Source organism: Takifugu flavidus, chromosome 2, assembly GCF_003711565.1.
Source record: "Takifugu flavidus isolate HTHZ2018 chromosome 2, ASM371156v2, whole genome shotgun sequence".
Taxonomy (NCBI): domain Eukaryota; kingdom Metazoa; phylum Chordata; class Actinopteri; order Tetraodontiformes; family Tetraodontidae; genus Takifugu; species Takifugu flavidus.
Window position 1 is genome coordinate 15,155,228 of NC_079521.1, and position 21,070 is coordinate 15,176,297.

Below are 21,070 nucleotides of genomic sequence, written 5' to 3' on the forward strand. Positions count from 1 at the left end.
CAGCTACCGTCAAGCATGCCATACAAAAACACAGTCTATATAAGTTCTGATGGTAGCAGTAGTCTTTAATGACCTAATGCACAGACAATCTACTGACATTATTATTTATTCTGAAAAAACAACCAAAGTTTAGTTTACAGAGTAACAGCAGCTTATGTTTGCACGAGTTAGCGCATAGCTAAGTCAAGATACCTCCAGGATCAATTCCAGGACCTTTTTGAGTGGATGTGAGTGTAGGGTTCCTCTGGCTGTTGTGTTTTTCTACTGCGGTTGAAGAGTGACTTTATGAGCGGAGGTAAACAGCAGAAACCAGCAGACCAGCGACTCTGCAGCAGAACGTGTCTGAAGCTCCGCTGCTGCAAAGCAAACAACAGCACTGCCTCTGTTCGCCTGGAAGCACGAGTGAACCCCCTCGTTTGGCTGCTCTCTCTCAGACGTTTTCAATGAGGTGAAAAGTAGACTGGCAGCAGTGTTTTAAATACAAGGCTTCAGATTAAAGTTAGCATCCCAAGGCTGCAGGAAGTGGCATCGAGGCCCTGATCGGTGTTACACTGGAGGATCTTTTATCACATAAACGATGAGACGCGGGCTGCCGCCATTCCTGCCGGTAGATTAGCGAGGAAATATTTTGGATGTTTGATGGCTTCTGTTGCAGACTGCTCGCAACGGCAGCGCCGCTGCTCTTGAGATGGGATGTACAATACACGCTCCAGATGGGAGCGAGCAGCATTGATAACGGAGGAAGAAATATGCGGCGTGTACGTGCTGGCACTCTGCTTAATCCCTAATCAGTCCTCAGAGAGGCAGCAGGCTGCAGTAATGAGGAGCACCATCAACAGAAGCCCGTCGTCTCCAGAGTAATGCAGCAGCCTCCTGGCCTGAGAGCAAACTCTAAAACAAAGTCGAGTTCTTTTAAAAATTCTTGAAAACTCTTAAAATCTCTTAGCCCCTCTCTTCTAAGCAGCGCTTTAGCATTCTTTTTGACACGTCGGGTCCTCCAGAGTCAGACTTTGCAGGTGTAACATGTGTCAGAAGGTCGGAGCTGAATGCTAAACCAAACAGGACGCCGTCCTCACGGAGTGGTGCTGCTTTTTAAAGTATTTTGTTCAAGAACTGGTGTGTAAAATGAACTATTTATCCAGTGAATATAGCATTCAAAGCCATGCTCTACCTGCTCATTTATTTAATAGGCCTTAACGGAGCTAATCTTAATTAATCTAAGACAGCTACTCTAATTAATCTCAGTCATCTAAAAAAATTGTCCTCAAGGCAGCAGCGTATAGAAGGAACATAAGCAGCAGTAGATAGTTTTATTTTTATTTTTTTAACTTTTGAAGTTAAGACTAGGCTTAATTCTGGGTTTTGTTTTCTTCTCGTTTATGTTTACGTGTTATGTTACCACATGCACCTACCACCCCTGACCCCTCAGGTTTTAATCTATCTTCTGCTTTTCTTCTCCTTTCCATCAGCGGGGGTGTCCTCCCACATGACCCGGTCCTGCTCCGGGTTTCTCCCTGTTCAGGAGGCAGTGCTCCTGCCGCTGTCATTTGTTCGGGTGTCAAGCTGAAGACGATCTTGACTGTGGCGATATTAAGAAAGTGAAACGTGCTCATTGCATCTTGGCCTCTCGTACCCTCAGGTGCCAACAAAGGGAGGAAAAGACCATATGTTGTCATGTGACCTGAGGCTACGAGAGGCCAAGATGCAATGAGCACTTTTTCAATATACCAGAGTTGGCCACCGTGCTGGATGGTTTTATGGTATATTGGTTATGGATGGGACTCCCTCCATGCGTGATCCAATGCTTCTATAGTGGCTCAGAAAGGACAAACAGGCTCAGTGAAATCCATCTATTTTCCAGTAGAAAACCTAAAGTGCTGCTGATTTTAAAAATCTATTTGGTCCCCCAGCTGCCACCGAAGGCTCCCTGACTTCAAATGGCATCATTGACGCTGGTTGAGACCAGACGCAGTAGCTCTTCCTGTTGTGTCAGCTCCTCTGTGAAGCTCCCCTTGGAGGCCACGTCCACAACATTAAGGCTGATGATCAACGTGGGCCTGAATTTTTACTCGCTGATTTCATATAGCCATAAACTGCATCGAGGCTTCCTGTTGTCTGGGAAACATCATGTGACTGGCGGACATGTAGTTTATAATTATTACTATTATCAACAACAATTTAAATTGGAGTGTTAGCAGGGAAACAAATAAATAAATCTATTTTGGATCATGTTGCGTGAGTGTAAACGTGCACAGCTTGAAACAAATTCCAGTTATTCTTTTGGCACAGCAGCGTCACCGTAATGGATAAATGTTTGTGTCCTCACTGTGTTAGCAAAGCCACAAAAAAAATCATGAAACTACCTACTTTTCAGTTTGAAAATGACAACAGCTGGCCGCCAAAGCCCGGTAGGAAGAAAGAGATCAATACAGACCGTCCTCAAGTACAAATAAAAGCTGAAAGGAAATTAGATTTTTTTTCCAGTGGTACGTTTCATCTTTCATTCTGGTCTTTTTATAAACACAGTTAACACAGCCGGCTACAAAACAGTGATGCTGCAGCATAAAATAGGCCACGAATCAGCAGGCAGGAGTCTGAGCTGCACGTTTCTGGTTCCGCCGTCGCTCTGAGGTTGTCATTTGCTTTGCCTTTGCCCCCCCCCCACGTCTCTCCCCCCACGTCTGTCTGTCTAGCCACTTTTTTGTAATGCAGACGTTCAAACAGACAGCAGAAGGGAAGAGGCAGCGGTTCAGAAATAGCACGTTTTTACATTTAATAAAACATAAAATCCCAAACTTTTCCCACTGTGTTTACAGAGGGAGCTGAGCTTTTAAACAGCCGGAAGAAACTTTACCATCCCGTCGTCACATTGTGTTATTCAAACTCCAATAAATACGGTACAGAAAATGCAGATCGACAGTGTGGGATTTATGGAGACTTGCTAACGTTTGCTAACCTGAGTATCGGAAATGTAATGTTCGGCTCTAATTAATGGGCTTCATCACCCTTTAGGCTGGATTTGAGGCCTGTTGCATTGCATATTTGTCAATAAGGTTATTTTATCGCGCCGGCTCGAGTCCAGGCCGACTGAACCGTAATCGTAAATATCAAACATGTTTGCTATTTATGGCTCCAAGTCGTAAATATCAGCCAGGGGGCAGCCTGATGTGGAATCTCAAGTATCTCGTAAATATCTTCGTATTTACGATGGCCAGATTGTGCCTCGTGCTAATGTGTAGTTTCCAGCAGAAGTGACTTCATATACGGGCCTCGCAGGTTTACTCTGTCAACACTTGAAAATTACTCGCTCATTAACCTTAGCTAAAGCTGTTCTGACATTAGCTTGAGTAAACTTTAAAAACGGAATCCATAACATTCCACACACGAAAGTCCGTAATGGCAGAGACTAAAAATCTCTTGGTAGAATCTAGTTACCCACAGGAGTCGCCTTGCCAGAGGGTGTTCTCTTCATTGGAATGATATTTCAGAGACATTTACACCCGTGGAATAAAGCATCTGCCGAAACTCGGAACAAAACCATCTCCTTGACTACAACAAATGACCTTGCGAAGATGCTGGAAGCGACGACGCGAAATTATGTGAAAGAAAACCATCAGACAAAAGTTTGGTCAAGTTTCTTCCAAGTGGAAAATGTACGTCCAGAATTGAAGCCAAATGGCTTCGGACCAACCAACGTGAACCACATAAACCCGGACTATTCCAGCGTGTGCGAGATGAGCAAACAGCCTATTTGTTCTTGCTAAATCTGGACTACAACCAGTTTTTTCAAGGATCTGCTAATTACTGTACGACCAACGCATCCCGTATCCCAGGATTTCCTGGAACTGATTCAGGGTCAGGGTGAACAAAGCAGTCCAGCAGATAGACGCATCCCTCCTTAGACTGGCCAATAAAGCAGCGTGCTGACTCATTAGCATCTGATGGAAATTTGGTGTAAGCGAGCGTGCAGAGGCAACCTCGTCCTAATGCTCCGAAGACAAACATGTCACACCAGGCCCTCGCTTCCATTTAGCCGTGAAACAGCGCGGGTAGATCTGAGGCGCTAGCTGGCACATCCCTCCCGCATTCATGATTCATTAAACTCCAAACTGATCACAAATTCGGGGATCAGCATGTGCAAAGACGGGCGGACGTACGTGCATGCATAATGCATTATTTACTTTAACTAAGACTTATGAGCAAATGGCGCCGGGATGGCTGTAAACGTGTCGGGGAAAGTCTTCCCGTACGGCGGTGTGGCGGCTGTCTCCATGTTGATGCTCAACGTTCCCTGTTTCCAACCTGCTGATTTAATGTATATCATTATAGAAGGCGGGGTAATTAAAGACAAGTATAACCTTTGGGAATTTCACAGCTTCAGCTCAGCTGTTTCCAAATCAGACAGGAAGTGCGACGTTGGGAATAATGTCAAAGATTTTTCGTGCGGTGGCGTCTCTGGCTCACAAGTCCTCGTCAGCTGTGGATATGATTCAAGCAGAGCGGCGGAATTAGGCGGAATTGTTGAATGTGGTCTCGGAGCACGCTCACAGCGGGCCGTTTCTGCTCTGACACTAATGATGACGGCTGGAGGAGAGACGGTAAAACAATGGCTGTTTGACACGCTTGATCAGACACAAACGCAATTAGACACAACGCGTACACACAACACAACACCTGAATACTGGGATTACTGCCTGCACAGCTGAAGGGAGTCGCCGAGCAGGCTGTTTGATTAGCTGAGCAGTCATCCCGGGGAGGAAGCGGAAAGACCCGGAGCTGTGAGCACGTCGAGATTAGCTTGTATTCTGCTATATTTCAGACATGTTAGATCTCCCTTCCCCCTGACCTCGCAGCTCTTGATCAGCCCTCTGCACGTCTGAGGGTTCAAACATCAGTTGCAGGTGAGTTTCAGCGTATGAGCGCCTCATTTCTTATCATCACGTCACTCATTAAAACAGGCAGCGTTAACCCTCCAACCATATTCTGCTCATCAGGGTCGTATCCCAGCAGCCACCTGGTGACAGGCAGCAATACGCACACACTCCTCACTCACACACACCTCACGCTTAACCTTCTTGCTAGGCTAACCACGCCAGCGCCTGCCTGAGGCTTCAGGAGCCCCCATTTGTTCCACTAATTGTGGCAAAATCTCAAACCCTCAGTTCCACATGTTGTCACACTGCAATAAACTATCACCCAGTAGCAACAATTGGGAGGCAGCAAAGAGGAGAGGCTGCTTTTGCATTTTAACATATTTCCCCCCCGGCTGGATCTGAACTCCTCGGACAGTCGGAAAACTCATCACGCGTGAGCTCTGGCAGCGTGTCGTCCCAGCACTCGATGCCGTTCGCATTCTCGGTGGAGAGGAAACACACGAGTACAGATTTTAAACCATCTCAAACAAAGTCCAAAGCGCTAAAAGCTAAATAGGCCATTTTTCAATTTCATCCCCATGACTATAAACATATGCTGCGGGGAAACGGTTCCAGAATCATTCAGGGCAGCTGTGGGGAAAGGAATGAGTTCAATGCCCATGGAGACTGTCATGCCAGGCAGTGTGATTAATTCCCAAAAGGATTCATTAGTCTACCTGGCCAAAGGGCAAACTGCATATGGGCTGTGCCATCTGGTCCAGCCCATTGACCGCTCCGGTTCACATTTGTAAAACGGGGGTGTGCTCGAAGACAATGAGAAGAAAACGTAGAGGGGATCAGATCAGGAAGACAGGGAAAAATAAAAGTCCAAGCCATGGATGCTGAACATTCACAAAAAGGTGTAATGATGCGGGAAATGTAATTAATTTCTGATGAGCAGAGCAGCATTTATTTTACCGAGTCGGAACGTTTTATAGCACGTACCATCTAATGAATGACCGAGCAGAGTTTAACGGTGGTGTGTGTGTGTGTGTGTGCAGTTATGTTACCTGCACTGTGGCTAAAATGCAGGATTTGGCCCTAACTGGATCCACTATATCCGAGGCTGCTGTGTCATTTCCCAGCCAAGCCAACGGGAACGCTCCATCTCGACCCATCAATCACATTTACTACCAATGATCTAGTAAGACAGTCCAGCAGCAGCTTCATTCAGAAGGATTCTGGGATAATGGCTCGGGTCTACTCTCCCAGTCCAGCATCTCACAGAAGCTCCCCTCAAGTACCAGCTAATCTCCACTCTTGACATTTAAATCCATCCATCAAGGTTACCTGTGCAGGTGCTCCTGTAATAATAAACCAGATTGTGGTATTTTGAAGCCAAGTCCATGGTTTAGTTATTGATTTCAAATTTTTCCCCACACTGTTATTGCACAAAATATTTAGACGCTGTAAACAGCTCAAGTGTCAGATATTAGAGTTATTCAAGTGGATCAACATAAACCTACGTTGACGGACTGTTTTCTGCCATATAATCCACTTATAGAGAGAGAATCTCAACAGAAGAAGTGGCCAGAAAACTGACATTGTCGCTGAACAGTTGGATGGAATGAAAATGATTCAAAAACAGAGCGCGACGCATCTGACTGCCAAACAAAGGCGCCGAGTTCGGAACTCCTCGGGCTGATTTTTGACGACAGTATCGACAATCATCCCCCTCCTAGCTCGTCTTGGAGCTGCACGAGTTCAACCCACTGGAAATGAAAGCTAAAAGTAGCCGCCTCTGTCTATGACAGCCATTGACTCAGGTGCTGAGGCCTGACTGCTCTTGGTTATTTGGGGCTGCAGCACATTCAAAGGGTCCTTTATTCAGCTGACACGGCCCAGATTAGAGGGTAAAGGGGGCCTCCATCTTGCTCTAATCGAATTAAAGGCTGTTGAATGACAGGACACTGCATGAAATCCTTGCAATGTTCCATGAAAGGTGAAAAATAGCAGCAGATACACTAGCGTGTGCTGCTTGTGGGTGTGGTTTGAATGCGGAGAGCAAATTCCATTTATCTCCAGGATGTATATGTGGAAAATAAAGGCTTTCCCCCCTCGGAAGTAAATCACTCCAGATCGTAACTTCATAATGTCCTAATGAGCTACATTTAAATATTTAAATGTTTTATCTGGACGTTTAAAACGTTGATTTCAGTCGAGCAGACATGTTTACCTCCACAAAACTCTGGTTTTAGTCGAACTAACGTTCTAATTTGGCTTTTTAGGCATGAGGTGAACCACCTGTCAAAGCAGATGTTAAAGTTTTAAAGACGTATTACATAAAATACTTCCCAGAGCACAAAAAGCTAAAAGATCCCACTCTGTCCCAGACTTTTAGTTTAAAAAAATGACATATTCAGTATCTTGAATGTGTAATGAGGATTTCACGGTGCGTTATAGCAGATATTTTTCCATTACCTTGAACACGTTAATCCAACAGCCCACTGAAAGTCTGACATACAGAATATTAACGGCTGTGTAAGAAGACATCAAATAATTGCCTCAGAGTTGTTTGAAGCGCGTCTCCATGTTTTATTGGTGGTAATTCTTGTCAAAAGGAATCCACATAACTGAGATAAACCAAATTACCGAACTAAATCACATCTGTTTGCATGCTGAAGTAGGGGGAAAAAATGCATCGTGCTCGATTGATCTCGCCGCTGCTCTGCCATCTGGATCCCCCCCCATCACCCAAATCACCCTCTTTCAACTATTTCCACTGGGGGCCCGAGACCCAAATCGAATATGTCCAAAGAAGATGACACAGATAATTCCCACAATCGCTCCAGCCATATGTTACCACACTTGGAGGGCGCTCACATGTTTCCAGCTTTCAAATAACTTCCAGAGTTGGGGGGGGGGGGGGGGGGGGGGGGGGATGAGGGGCATGAGTGGCAGTAATGAAAAGATAAATATATGTTTCACTGGGAGGCATCAGAGCGTGAGGGAGGATTTGATGCCCTGAACGATGTCAGATGTTTCTGGTTTGTGATTTCTTGGCACACTTGCCAATCTGATGTCAACTGTGCCCCCGTCTGGGTGTGAAGAGGAGCCTGCGTGTCCGCCGCGTGATGGCTGAGGTGTAAACAAGAGCACGAGCGACACGCCGGTGTGTTCCTCTGATGATGAAATGAAACGTCCGTCACTGCGCATTGACAGCACAGACCGCTAATTTAGGAGCTAAACATGCGCGATATCACTTGTCCTCACATAAAGGAAGGATTTCTCTAAGCCCACATTTATTCAGCAGAGGATGCACAAAGATGCTGAAATCCCAAAGTGCAAAAAAAAATTTGCCTTTAGTGCCTCTTTGCTGAATTTCCCCAAAGATGGCATCCCAGCGGCATCCCATTGTGCACAATGAGAGAACTGGGTTCTGTTCGTAACAACCTGTTGGGTTAAAGGAAAAGCTATTACCGGGCTGAAAGGATGATATCTCACACCGGGCAGGTAACCCTCTGCCAATCAATCCAAGCAAGTAGAGGAGAAAACATATTTCTGTGTGGTAAATGTGGTTCTAGAAGAACATGTGTAATAGGTACAACAAATTAACCCCCGTGCACCACTCGTGTCACACTTCACATCCACATCTTCCAGCACTCGGAAAGCTGATAAGAGCTCACAACCACCTGAGGCCCAATACTGAGTCTGAGGACTCATAATAACTCTGCACAGAGGAGGTGCAGAGAGGTGGACGAGTTCTGTTAGAAGAATTCACATTTAATTAATCATTAATCTAAAGACCTGGAACACAGAAGAAACATTGTAATGTGGCCTTTAACTTCCATTATTACATCAGTTCATTCTCATGTCTAAATACACCTTTCTGCTCAAAGTCTTGTGCGTTCTAAAGATCCTAAAAGCTGTGATCAAGTGATACTTTGACCCCACGGTGACCTCACATGGGAGCCTAACATCAGATATTGTTATCTATAAAGTTGTGTTCAAGGTGAAACCTACTTATGTCAATAAAATTAGAGAAATTTGTGTTTTCACAGGTTTGTGTGTGTACTTTAGCAACAAAGCTAAAAAAATAGCCAATTTGGGTGTTTTTTTTGTCCAGATGTGACCCAAAGAAGCACGATCCAGATGTGGATCAGACACTTTTTTGGGATATGGCGTGTATCAGTTTGGGCTCATCACCGTCCCAGTTTCCAGCAACATTTCCAAGAACTTTAATTAATTACCAGGAATCTATTTACCTGGAGAACACAAAGCCTGGTAATCTGCCTGTTGTGTTTCCATGGCACCTCCAACGACCTGATATCAATATTAATGCTTTTCAATCAGTCCGATGACGTGTTGGGACGGATACGGCTGTCCGACCTACTGCAGCTGGTGTGGTCATAGTTTCACTTAAGGTTAATTTAACATGGAACAATTCAGTGGAGTGAAGTCTGAAGGCTGTTCCACCAATCATTGTTCTTCGGCTCACAGCCCCGCCCCTCAAAGGTTCCAGGGAGGAGTCCCGACACGGTACAATTTTTGGAGAAATTGTAAAGGTGCGAGCGAACAGGGATTTTTTTTTCTGGTCATTTTGGTCGAAAGAGGTTCTCATAAATTCTGCATAAAGGATAAAAGGTGAAAAAGCAGCTCATTTGTAGATCCAGGGAGGGAACCTTCATGACGAAATAAGCGCGTGCACAACACACTCTTGATCTTCCTAACCCCACTCAAATTTCGAGAGGTGTCATCCAACAAATGGAAGAGTTCGCAACGTGAGCACGTCTGTCTAAAGGCAAATAAAAGTGAAATGCAGATATCTATGTGCTGAAATCATTATAAGACACAGAATGTGAGAAAAATACTGAGAAAACTGTTTATTTCTACAATACATTCGAGGACATTGATACTTGTTCTCTATTCGTGCGTAGACTTCAATAAGCATTCCAAATGTTTGAGGTCAGGAATCCAGATAGTAGACAAGGAAACACATGGAGGGGTTAACTGGTGCCTGAACACAACAGCTGGTGGTCTGAGGGCCCTGAGGTAGAGCCCCCGGGTGTGAGATGACCAGCCCACTCATTCACCGGCAGACTCCGACTGGGGACAGAAACCAGCGGGATTCTAGGAAGCCGGAGACGAGCCTGGTTCCCTTTTCAGACTCCGAGAAAAACCTGGGGGAGGCAGAGGAAAAGCGGGGACGCGCCAGCGGCCGTCACAATAGCAGATGCTCCGCTGGAGACGCCAAGGAATTCAAGGGTTGAAAAGATGTAAACGTGGGCTGTAAAGCCTGCGAACCCATCGATTTTTACGAGTCGCTTTCGAAAATGCCAGCAGAAGCTGAGTGAATGCAACGGAAACGGCAGCACGTAGAGATTTTCCTTCAAGCGTCCAGGTTATGTTATGTGATCTGGTTACATTGTGATGACAGCGAGGCCCCCCGGGGACACACTCTGTGGCACCACTCATTCCAGCGGTGCGGGCCCGGGTATCTTTTCATGCTAGGATGCTCTACAATCTCATTAGCAGCGAGGGGGCGGTCCATTCAGATGATGTGTTGGTTCTTCCCTGCTGTTCTTCTCAAGTTCCACATGAGATCAGACGCCGCGCTGAACCTTTTCGCCGTAGCGTTCGCAAGCGCCACTGCAGGCCAGTTTAATGGGGCAAACACCCCATGGAGCTCCGCCACAAACATGAAAATCAGCCACTCGAGCAGCACACAGCCGAGCGCGGCCTTCTCGTTTCGAAGTTACCGGAATCAGCCGGAGTTTCAATGTACATTTTATCATTTTTTTATGAATCAGGGATCAGTATAATTTCAGCGTTCCCGGATCCCTGAGCAACGACGAGTACGGCGAGGAGATGAGGCAGCGTCACTGCGCGGACAGCGAGCCGCGAGGGAATGTTGCTGGATACTCTCTGCTATTTTTGCACAGAGTCAATTAAAGCCGGAAAATGTCATTCAAGTTCACAAACAGCTGGCTGACATCTGCAATTAGTTCCCTCACCTCCACCAGGATGAAACTGAAGCGGGTCACGAACTTGTGTACTGGTTACAAATTTGTCACAGCCTGGTTTCCTCTGATCGTGTCATTTTAGAACATTGTGATATTGATGCGGTGCATCTTCTTGACAGGTGAGCTGAATGCTGGAAGACTAAATAGACCAAATTTGCCCAATTCGCCCCCGTTAAATTCCATGCACACTCATTTCCACGCAATGAGCCAGAGAATTAAAGAGAGTTGGGTCATCAATAATGAATAAATAAAATCAAATGAAAACAGATCACAGTCCAGGGTGTCTGTAGGGCATCCAGGAGGGGTGCGACCTTTCTTTATACATGCTTTAGTCTGGAGGACAGATTTAACACTATAAAACACCAGTTGTTCACTTTAGTCTGCAACAGTCAACAACAATAAGAAGCACTTGGTCCCATCCTTACTGTTGTGTTACAGGAAAAGAGGGCTGGACACACGGTGATCTACTGATTAGATAACCAGAGATTAGACCCCCCCCCCTCCTCTTTTTGTGGTATCCTGTAGATCAGGGTGTCACAATGATTTTCAGCCAGGGCCTCATCCACATGATGGACGCTTTCAAAGGAACAGTGGTGATTGTAATCAATCCTTAAGGTGTGGAAGAACAATTTCTCTGCCCGATTATTATTTAATCAACCAAGAAATACTCTACTTGTGTTAGTGTATAATTCAAAATTTGAGCCTATATCTGCTTCAAAAATACACCCTCGGGAAAACTGTTCAAGCTCAGAACAATCGCACTTTAACATGTTGCGTTGTAGCAATTCTTGTACTTCTGCACTCTGTCAGCCACGAGATTCTAAAACCCCCCAATGCCATTCAATCTCCATACTAAGTGTCCTTCAGTGTTAAATGGGAAAATTACAGCTCCTTCTACTATTTCCCTGGAACTTTCTGATAGTATCAAATTGGTACTCCGGCAAAGCCAACCTGCGGCAGGTACAAAAGCATCTACATCAATAGGTGACAAGCGAGCTTTAAAGATTCTTCAGACAAAAAGACTGTTTTCATGTGTTTTAGATGATGGGCGCCATTCCTGGACAAGTTATCTGTTGGCATTTCTGCATCACTCATCATCATCAGTCACTTCACTGAAAACAACCACGGATGCTTTAAAAAGCGCCCGCATGTCGTTATGTCAGCAGCACGTCAACGATGTCACCGGCACGCCGGTATTGGCGAAGCTGCTGCATCTGTTGACGGCGCGCAACGTTACCGTGACAGTTTTGCCACACTTTGTTTATCAGTCTGTAATGCTTGTTTACTTCAAGGTCCCAGGGGGGCGTTTTATTTAGCAAATCACCTAGCTGCGTGTGCCCAGGCGAATCCGAAAAACAAAAATAAAAAGTCCCCGGCGTGGGGCGTATTTGTGTCTTTGACACCTCAATATGGTGCAGGATTTCCCAAAGCTCTGCACGGCTCACATGTCTCTGAGCGCCAGCGTTGGTGTCAGGCTTGGGACGTCTATTCTGAGGCTGGCCCCGAGAGGAAAACTGAGACCACAGCCATAAAAACAACAGAAAAGCTTTGCTTCTGTCCAGCGAACATAATGAATAAGAAAACAGCAACTGGACGAGAAGCTGAAGACAGAAAAGGTGATTTGCGTCTTCCGTGCAGTAAACAATATTCTTTTGGCCCCTCCTAGAGGGTCTCCACAGACGCTGTTAGAGAGGTTGTCCTGTAATCATTCACGGCGGTGGCTAATTCCTCTGTGGCGACGCACAATCCACAAAAGCATTCTGGCAGCTGACAGCAGCTCCTGGGAAAACACGTTTCCCGCTGGACGGATGTCACATTTGGCTTTCTGCTCTGCTCCCTTCTGGAGCCATGTTTTCTTTAATCTACTGAGGACAGAAGACATGCAGCAAACAAACGGCGCGTTTAGGCCGTGTCTAAAATCGCACACGCGTTCCCTATATCCTACTCTCTCAGGAGCGGGGTCGAGCGGACTACTGAACCCACAGAAAATCCTTTTGTGGACTAAGCCGCTGCTTTAAACACATCACAGCAGCACACTACGAAGACCAGATTGACATTAGTGCTGGTAATTTAATTTTTTTTAAACAATTATTAAATGTATTACACTCAGTGGTTGTTTGTAGTTGTGCTAACATACCCTTAATTATTAACTTAATTATTAATGAATAATTAACATCCTGTCTAGCTTCTCAAGTGTGACCACAAAGCATGATGGGATATATCTTACTTACTCAGGGAGCATCGGTTGCACTGTACTTCTCATGGTGCATTATGGGATGCTGTGAGTGAACTAAATAGGATGCAGTGGTCCTCACCTAACATTTAGACAGTCCTATAAACTGGTGACTGCACTAGTTAGTGCACTATGTAGGGAAAAGGAATGAGTTTTGGACACGGTATTAAGGATCTTGTCTGCTCATGTCCCAGAATTCCTTTCACCTCATGTAGAGGAATCAGCATTATTAGTGGAGCTCAATGCTGATCATGTAAACAGCGACTCATCCAGGGGTCAACCCTGCCTTCGCCCATATGTGACCCCGACAGGGATAAAGCGGTCAAGGAAACGAAGAAGACAAAGATATGACTTTGAATTCTGCTTCCTTTACTGAATTAGGCCAAGAGAAACATTGTTGCTATGGAACGCCTGCTGACAATAAATATTTTAGGCAACAATTCCTACATCATTGTGTGTGTGTTTGTGTTTGTGTTTGTGTTTGTGTGTGTGTGTGTTGACAGTCTGCAGAAACCAGTTCAGAGAAAACTCTCGTTCACCAAATCAGTGGAAAAGGTGCAGAATCCGAGCGAAACTGTTCCTGATGAAACCCATCTGACAGGACGATGCCCACGATCTGCATCGAGCAGTGAAAAACAAAACACTTGTGTCTCAGAATATCACAGTAAAGATGCAGAGACACTAACACACACACACACACACACACACACACACACGCACACGCAGAGCCCAAACACTCTCACATCTCATTAACTGTTTTCTCTGAAGATGTATAGAAGCTGGCAGGAGTCTTATCTCCAATTTGGCAGCGCCGGGAGCATCTTAATGGTTGGAGAAAAACATGCCCTGAAGATTTTTTTGGTTTTATGAATCTTTGCGAGGCTTGTGCTGCTGAGCTGCCGTCCCGCGTGGTTTAATGTCACTCCTTTATTTAGCGATTAGACATCTGGCTGCTATCACACCTGCGACAACTCGTTCCTCATCCGTCCTACGAAATAAATGTCGGACGACTGAATGATCGACACCTGCAGGTATGATTGGGGACGATTCAGGCAGAATAGGACCATAATTAGTCGCTGATTGCAACATGATGCGATGTATGGTAAAAAAAAGTCAGCCTGGGATAAAAGAGAAGGAGTCATTCAGTGAACTGAGCTGTGTGCCCCCCACCGGGTGGACCTGAACTTCACTATTGGCTGCCCTGGAGGAGGATGATATATGTGTTGGCAGGTTTCATCACCTACCAACCGTCCGTGACCCGCCCTCTCAATCCCCAGACACATACACCTGGTGGCAGCCGCTCCGTCTTTGTTCCAGCAGCAGCGCAGGCACAACGCATTAACTTGAACAAAGAGCCACTATTGTTTTTTCTGACTGTCAGCGCTCATGCCGCCTTCCATTCTCCCGCCGTTCTCCAGCGGCAAACACTGGGAGGAACCCTGGATGTTCGGAGAGTCTCGAGATTGTTAGCGCTACTGGCGGCCTTAGCGGCTGTTTAGCCAAATATTCGGATTTGAAAGTGTGAATGCACGGCACGGAGTGGCAGAGCATCCGTGGCTCATCCAGGATGATACACTTTGTGTATGACATCATCTCCTTGAGTTATTTTAAGGCCACGTCACGTTTCTGCCTCAAAGTGTTTCTTGGAGGATTACCAAAACCACAATCTTTGGTAGCCTTATTTGAACGCAGCATCGCGTGTTGGAAGCAACGCTGATGCTTGTGTCGAGAAGGCTAATATGCACTTAGCTTCATTATTCTGATGGCTGATACGGTATCTGGGATTCAAGCATTAACAATGATGTCACCGAGTTTTGTTTAATGGACTGGGGGGGGGGCATCCAAGCGTTGAAGCTACCACAAATCAACATTAAAGGTAACCGATATTCTGAAGAAGGTTAATATAAGACTCGTGAAGTGCGTTCCGATCAATTGCCATTGAGCCATTTTGTTTAAGAGCAGACAGAGAGAGTCCCCCCCACCCCACACACACACACGCACACACACATCCAGACCAGGACGTGTAAGAATATATTGATATTAACAGAGAGTCCTCGGAGAGAGGTCAGTGCCAAGGCTTGTCTGAAGCTGTCCCCTTTAAAAACAATAAGCTGACCATCAGGCAGCGATGTGACACAATAACTAATGTCCGACGTGTGATCCCCACTGGCAGGCTGTCGTGTTGTCCATGCTAGCTGCTCCGTGTCACGGCAGGAAAAGCGACACGAGCAGGAGGACACAGAGCTACACCCAGAGGAGTTTAATAAAGCTGTCCGCCACTTTCAGACAATTTGGAGATCCATGTCAAGCCTTTCATAGGATGCTGGTGCTTGTCTCAGTGTATGAAAACTCATTTAAAGCAAGAAAGCTTCTCTTCAACCTCCTACTGCTTCCACAGCGAGCCAGCACAGGCCTTCGAAAGTCCTGAGGCAGAGCGAGAAAGTAGAAGGCTTTCATCAATAAACTAACACTGCCGACCTGATCTGAAACCAACTTCGTGTGCACTGATGCTGCTGATTTAGGTCTGACATTTACATCGTGCAGATGTTTGCCAAGTATCGCTGTGAAGCAGACCTGGAGAACTGGAGAATTTGGAGAATAAATAAGCTTTTATTTATTCAGTTTCACCAATAAAGGATACAAACAAGGTCTGTTTAAATAAAGAGTTCCATTTATTAAATGAAGGCGTGTGTATCCAGTAACTTTAAAGTACCAAAGCATCTGCACAAACACATCTCTGTTTACCCCTCTTAAACAATGTAGCTCGGCTCATCAGCTGCAGAGAGCTGTCAAAATAATTAGCTTATGCAAATCAGGGGCTTTACGACCAAAAGTAGCCACCTCCGCATTAGTATTAAACCACGGTGTTTCAGCTATCGAGGCAGAGCAGCACCATGACAGAGCAAATGATGGAGGGATGAGCACTAATGCTGCCCATACAGCTTACCGCACATTTGTATTAGCATAGGTAATTAGCCATAATTGAGTGCTTTCTACAATCCCATCTCCTGAGGCCTATAGCTAACTTCTGTTGTATTTATGCAAAGGTTATTTGTAGACAAGGAGATCCAATTACACAGAGCGAACAGGCTGTACATCACTGTGAATGACTCGTAATTAAGATACGATTATAATTCAAACCAAAAAAAATGTTGCTTTGTTGCTTTGTTAAACATCTCAGTCCAGTCAAAGTTACAGGGAGTTCAAAGAAAAACTCGAGCTAATTCATCAAAGCGTCTATGTATCTATCTTTGCATGTAGGATTTCTTCCTAAAAAAAAAGAACAACTTATCTTGATCTTTTTTATTTTTGTGATTAATCGATAAGCACTACTGAAGGCAGAAACAGAGGAGGCAGCAGGAGCCGTCCTGCCTCTCCCTGTCTGATCGGAGCCATCCGAGGAGATGAGGACGATGGAGAAGCAGCACGCTGAAAGATGTTGAAGAACATTTATTCCTTCTCTCTTTAATGTGCCTAAAGGTCTCTCAGATGTGCATACAAACAAATCTGAGGATTCCAAAAAAAGATGTGAAATCGCAGAGCACCAACTTTTCCAAATTTCAGGCTACCACTGGAAGGATCACCCTGCAAGGAGCCCTCACACAGCCTCCAGACTCAACCCACACATATAGTCAGCAACAAAGCAATCAAATTCACATCCAACTGAAAGCGTGTTAAATTCAAATAAAGCAGCTCTATGATCATTACTGCCTGGCACTGCCATTTACCAATACAGGCTCTTTATTTTGTCTGAAAAAGGCAATAGAGGATTAACGTCGAGCTCTGCTCCATCTCTCTTGGAGCAGACTTATTTACTGACTAATCTCCACTCCTGCTTTGACCAGAAATGTGATTAGCACCACACAAGAGATAATAAAAGCCCATATCGTCTCTGTATCAAAGAGCATGAATTAAAAAAGCCTAAGCCGTAGCCTTGAGGAAGATCGAAATGGAGGGAAAACCGGCCAAGAGCGGCGGTTCACGCTGAGCGCACAGAGCCCCCTGCTGGTGAGACGCGCCCTCACCGGCCGACGTGCACGTCGAGCTCCGGGATGTGCTGTTGAATGCCGGCAACAGGTAAACGTGTAGACACCCGCAGCGCATTAACTGAGACTCCGGCTGCGAAAGTGCGCCTTCCTTTGAGATCATTGTCGAGATGAGCTCAAGCGACGCGCCTCTCAGAGCTCTCAGCACTCAGGCTGGTCCTCCCGGAGATCTATCAGCAGATACTGGATCCTGGAGGTGAACCATCACAGGATTTTCTCCCCACCCCGTCCGCTCAACGATGAAGTGAATGTATCCTCTAAAACTCCAAAACATAAAGCTCACCTTGACTAAGTGGGCACCTGCACCTTTCCTGCTTAATATTTTCTATTTCTGACGAGCCTCAAATCAATTATCGTTCATTTAGTTGCATTTAAATGTAATTATGAAGCAATTTCCCGTGATTTATAACACACGTGATGACAAATTCTGACCCTGCCACTTTTGGAAAAGAGTTTAAAATCTCGTAGTAGTTGTACCAACAACAACAACTAATAATGACAATAATAATAATCTCGCACGCATCACATTGTAACTGACTTTTGCAATCAAAGGCCATCACATTTACCATGAATTGCAACAGAGGGTCTGTCAGGGCACATGGACTATTGCGCGCAAGGTGCGTCCGACGCGCGTGATTCTTCTCCTACCTGATATCTCCTGATGAGGCACATCGACGAGGCTGAATCCTTTGGCGCTGTACGCCTGCCTCACCTCGCTACAGCTCCGCGCTTTGCTCTCGGCAGCAGATGACAGGGACAGCAGCACCGACGCGATACAGAAGGCGACCTGCAGCCTCCACATCGCACACATCGGTGGTACACGGGGAGAATCAGCTGCGCGGGCTCCGTCACCGATCAAGAAATCCGGATTGAGGGGGGCTTCTTTTTCCTCCAGTGAGCAGGATTTCGCAACAAAACGAGGAGAGCAAAACTCCTCACTTTAGGTTCTGGTACGTCCACCTCATTGCAATAGTAACAATAAAAAAAAGACCTCCTGGCTTTTTTCCACCTCTCCTCGATAAGAAAATAGAGAACAACCCGGCGGGTCCCGATTCCTCCCAGCACGACCAGATCCTTTTAAAGGTGGGCAGCTTTGTAGCCGGAGCTCAACAACTTGTCCCGCACACGCAGCGGTGCTCCCGTCAGTGAGAGGAAGGACGAAATGCGCCGGAGACAGACGCGCAGGGAGCGGAGCGCACAAGGGCAGGGCAAGAACAGGCTGCGACTTCAGCTGCCTGCATCCAGGGGCGCGCACTGTCCTGTGCCTTCACGCATCCGCGGTAATGAGCAACCCAGCACATTAGCGCGCAGACACGTGTTTGGAGGAGGGTCTGGAGTCGGCGTGGGCGGAAGAAAAAAGCTTTTTCTTTGCTTAAACACACGCTGAGCTTTTGAAAGAAAAACGCTTATGTAACAGTGATACTAGAGTCACCAGAAACAGACCTTTAGTTTTATTTGACACACCAGTGGCTCCTGATATCTGTTACACCATTCCCGCATGTATCTAGTTAAATCATTCATGAAGCCGGAATGACCCGTGCGTCAGCTGATTCGTGATCTTTGTTCAGTTTGCTGCCACTCAAAAATAAAAGAATGTTCCAATTTGCATACAGAAAGTAAACTGGCATTGACGTTAGCCTCTAGGATGAGCGAACCCACATCGGTACTGCACCAACATTAAAGATAGCTCTAAGAACACTACGGTGGTAACAGAATTATAATGAGGACACACAGTTGATTCAAAACTCTGCAGCATTAACAAGAGTGTAGAATCATCAAACCACTCGTGCACATGTGGGGGACTTTGGCTGTTTACATGGAGACAAACACTTTTTTTTAAGTGCCTTTTCCCTGTAAACGCATAACCGAAGCGAGGCAGGAATTTAGTGTTACCGCCTGAATTTGTGAATTATGTGAATTTGTATGGGTTGAATGTGATCCCCGGTAATATCTGTGACTTGCAGATTGTTGTTTTTCCAGACAAATTGCAGTATAACAGGAAAATGGAGTAAATGGAACCTTTGGGACCGGACCTGTTGCTGGCCGAGCCGTCGCAGGTGTGGCCTTCCGCCACTCTCCAGGCGCGCGACGGCACGTGCATCACTCCTTGTCCTCATTTTTATCCCGCTGTACGTTTTCAAAGGACCGTATTCAACGTAGCTTGATGGTCATACGTTTTTTTGCTTCTGTTTTTGAGTACATATGCTAAGAGCGAGTTTCGTGGTCATTTGCGTCAGTGTATTGATGTTTAAGAAGGTTTAAAATCCACAACGTTCTAACAATATATCAGGTGTGTTCGCGCCTGCCTTTGTCTGGCAGGCAGTCAAGTGCGCTTCACAGGCTAAACAATAAACTCCCACATAGTCCTACACTTGCAAATAAGAAACACACAACCAGTATTTTTCACAATTTATTTAACAGATCTTTAATAATAACACATACACACAAATATATATTTATATATGTGTATATCTTTGTGTGTGTTTCAGTTAGGATACAGTGTAAAGGTGTATTGCTGAACTGATCTGAATGTGTTTTGGTTATTGAATGAATTTGATCTTTGAAAATGTATCTCATTTACCTGGAAAGGATGAGAACATGACATTTGGAGAATGAATACTATATTTGGCATTTAACCCGGACTTGGACCGCACATGCATCATTGTGTCTTCACTGTTAATCCACTCTCTGCATTTTCCCAGACAATTTTATTTGTCATGAGGCTCCATGTAGCGGTAGCACGGGTAGTGGTTGGGCAGGGGTGAGTGTTTTAGAACATGCTAATCTACTGGGATTTGTATCCCGTCTACTGGGAGTATCCAGTCATCGGCAAAAAGTGTCGACATAGCTCGGAGGACAAAGGCCTGCTCAAGCTAATAGAAAGATGACAGCAAATCAGATCTTTTCTTACAATAGTGTGGAAGACCATCCCAGAACAGAAGACATCAAACACTGAAGCAGATGGGCAGCAGCAGAACAGGTGTTCAGTGAGCATCTGAACACAGGGACTCGTCCTGCCTCGTAACAGCAGTTCAGGCTGCAAAATCATCCCTGCAAGATTCGGGCATCTTGTCCTCCTGCCTGGCATTACCCTGCAATTTTCAGTGGAATAACCCCTTCAAAATCTCTAATTATGTCAAAATGGTTTATTCTTCCCGAAGATGACGAACTCACTTTACCCATATGGTTGTGACCCAAGGCCGTCAGTATCGATGGAATCGACCATCAACACTTATAGCTGACCTCTGCTTCACACCGGCCATGTGTCTGACCTCAATTATGCCTTTGAATATTTTGCTTATTGCTTTCAATACGCTTTAATTAAAGCCCTAAAGAGATACGGTATATTGTCCAGCTGCTAATTTGGCTTTCTCGTTCCTACTTATTGCCTGTTGCTGGCCATCCTGCATGTTACAATGCAAGCATACATCACTTTCAGTCCTGCAGAGGAGCTTTAATGCATTATCTGGTAGGTAGCTGACAGGATGTGCAATAAAGTGGAACAGACTTATCACACTATCAGAGGGCGTCGTTATAAGAAAGGATGTTTCCAACAACCAGGCCTCTTAGTTGGAAGAGGGAGGGAATATTTCTTCATTCATAGTAAAGTCGTATCAAATCAAAGCCTCGAGGAGACAAAAATGGAGTAATGAAGTTCAAGGATCTAATTGTGTTAACAGCTTTGTTACACACCATCTTTGTTCAAACACATGTGTTCGCTTACATTTCAGTTCAACATTGGAATGTTTCAGAATAGACTCAAGGTTTGTTATCTGTTACTGTCTGTTACTGTTTGCTGATGTGACGGGAAAATGGGAAATGCTTGTGAATTTGTTTTGCTCATTTTACAAGAGCCCGAAGGTCATTTTTCCACAACACCAACATTAATTAGCGCCATCTGCTAATGGTCAGAGC

General features: G+C 45.4%; 1 protein-coding gene and 1 long non-coding RNA gene across 3 annotated transcripts in view; one reads left to right on the plus strand and one right to left on the minus strand.

The window, feature by feature from the left end:
• The window catches only part of gpc6a (glypican 6a), an 88,466-nt gene extending 70,063 nt beyond the window's left edge, over nucleotides 1–18,403 (minus strand). For both annotated transcript variants that reach the window (XM_057019429.1, XM_057019420.1), the window contains exon 1: nucleotides 17,804–18,403. In XM_057019429.1, coding sequence (XP_056875409.1) covers nucleotides 17,804–17,966 — 163 coding nt within the window. In that variant the 5' untranslated portion in view covers nucleotides 17,967–18,403. The remainder of the gene's footprint in view (nucleotides 1–17,803) is intronic.
• LOC130517498 (uncharacterized) lies at nucleotides 18,295–20,493 on the plus strand. The gene is made up of 2 exons (XR_008947724.1): nucleotides 18,295–18,435; nucleotides 19,136–20,493. It is a non-coding gene; the product is annotated as an uncharacterized LOC130517498 (long non-coding RNA).
• The last annotated feature ends 577 nt before the right edge of the window (nucleotides 20,494–21,070 follow it).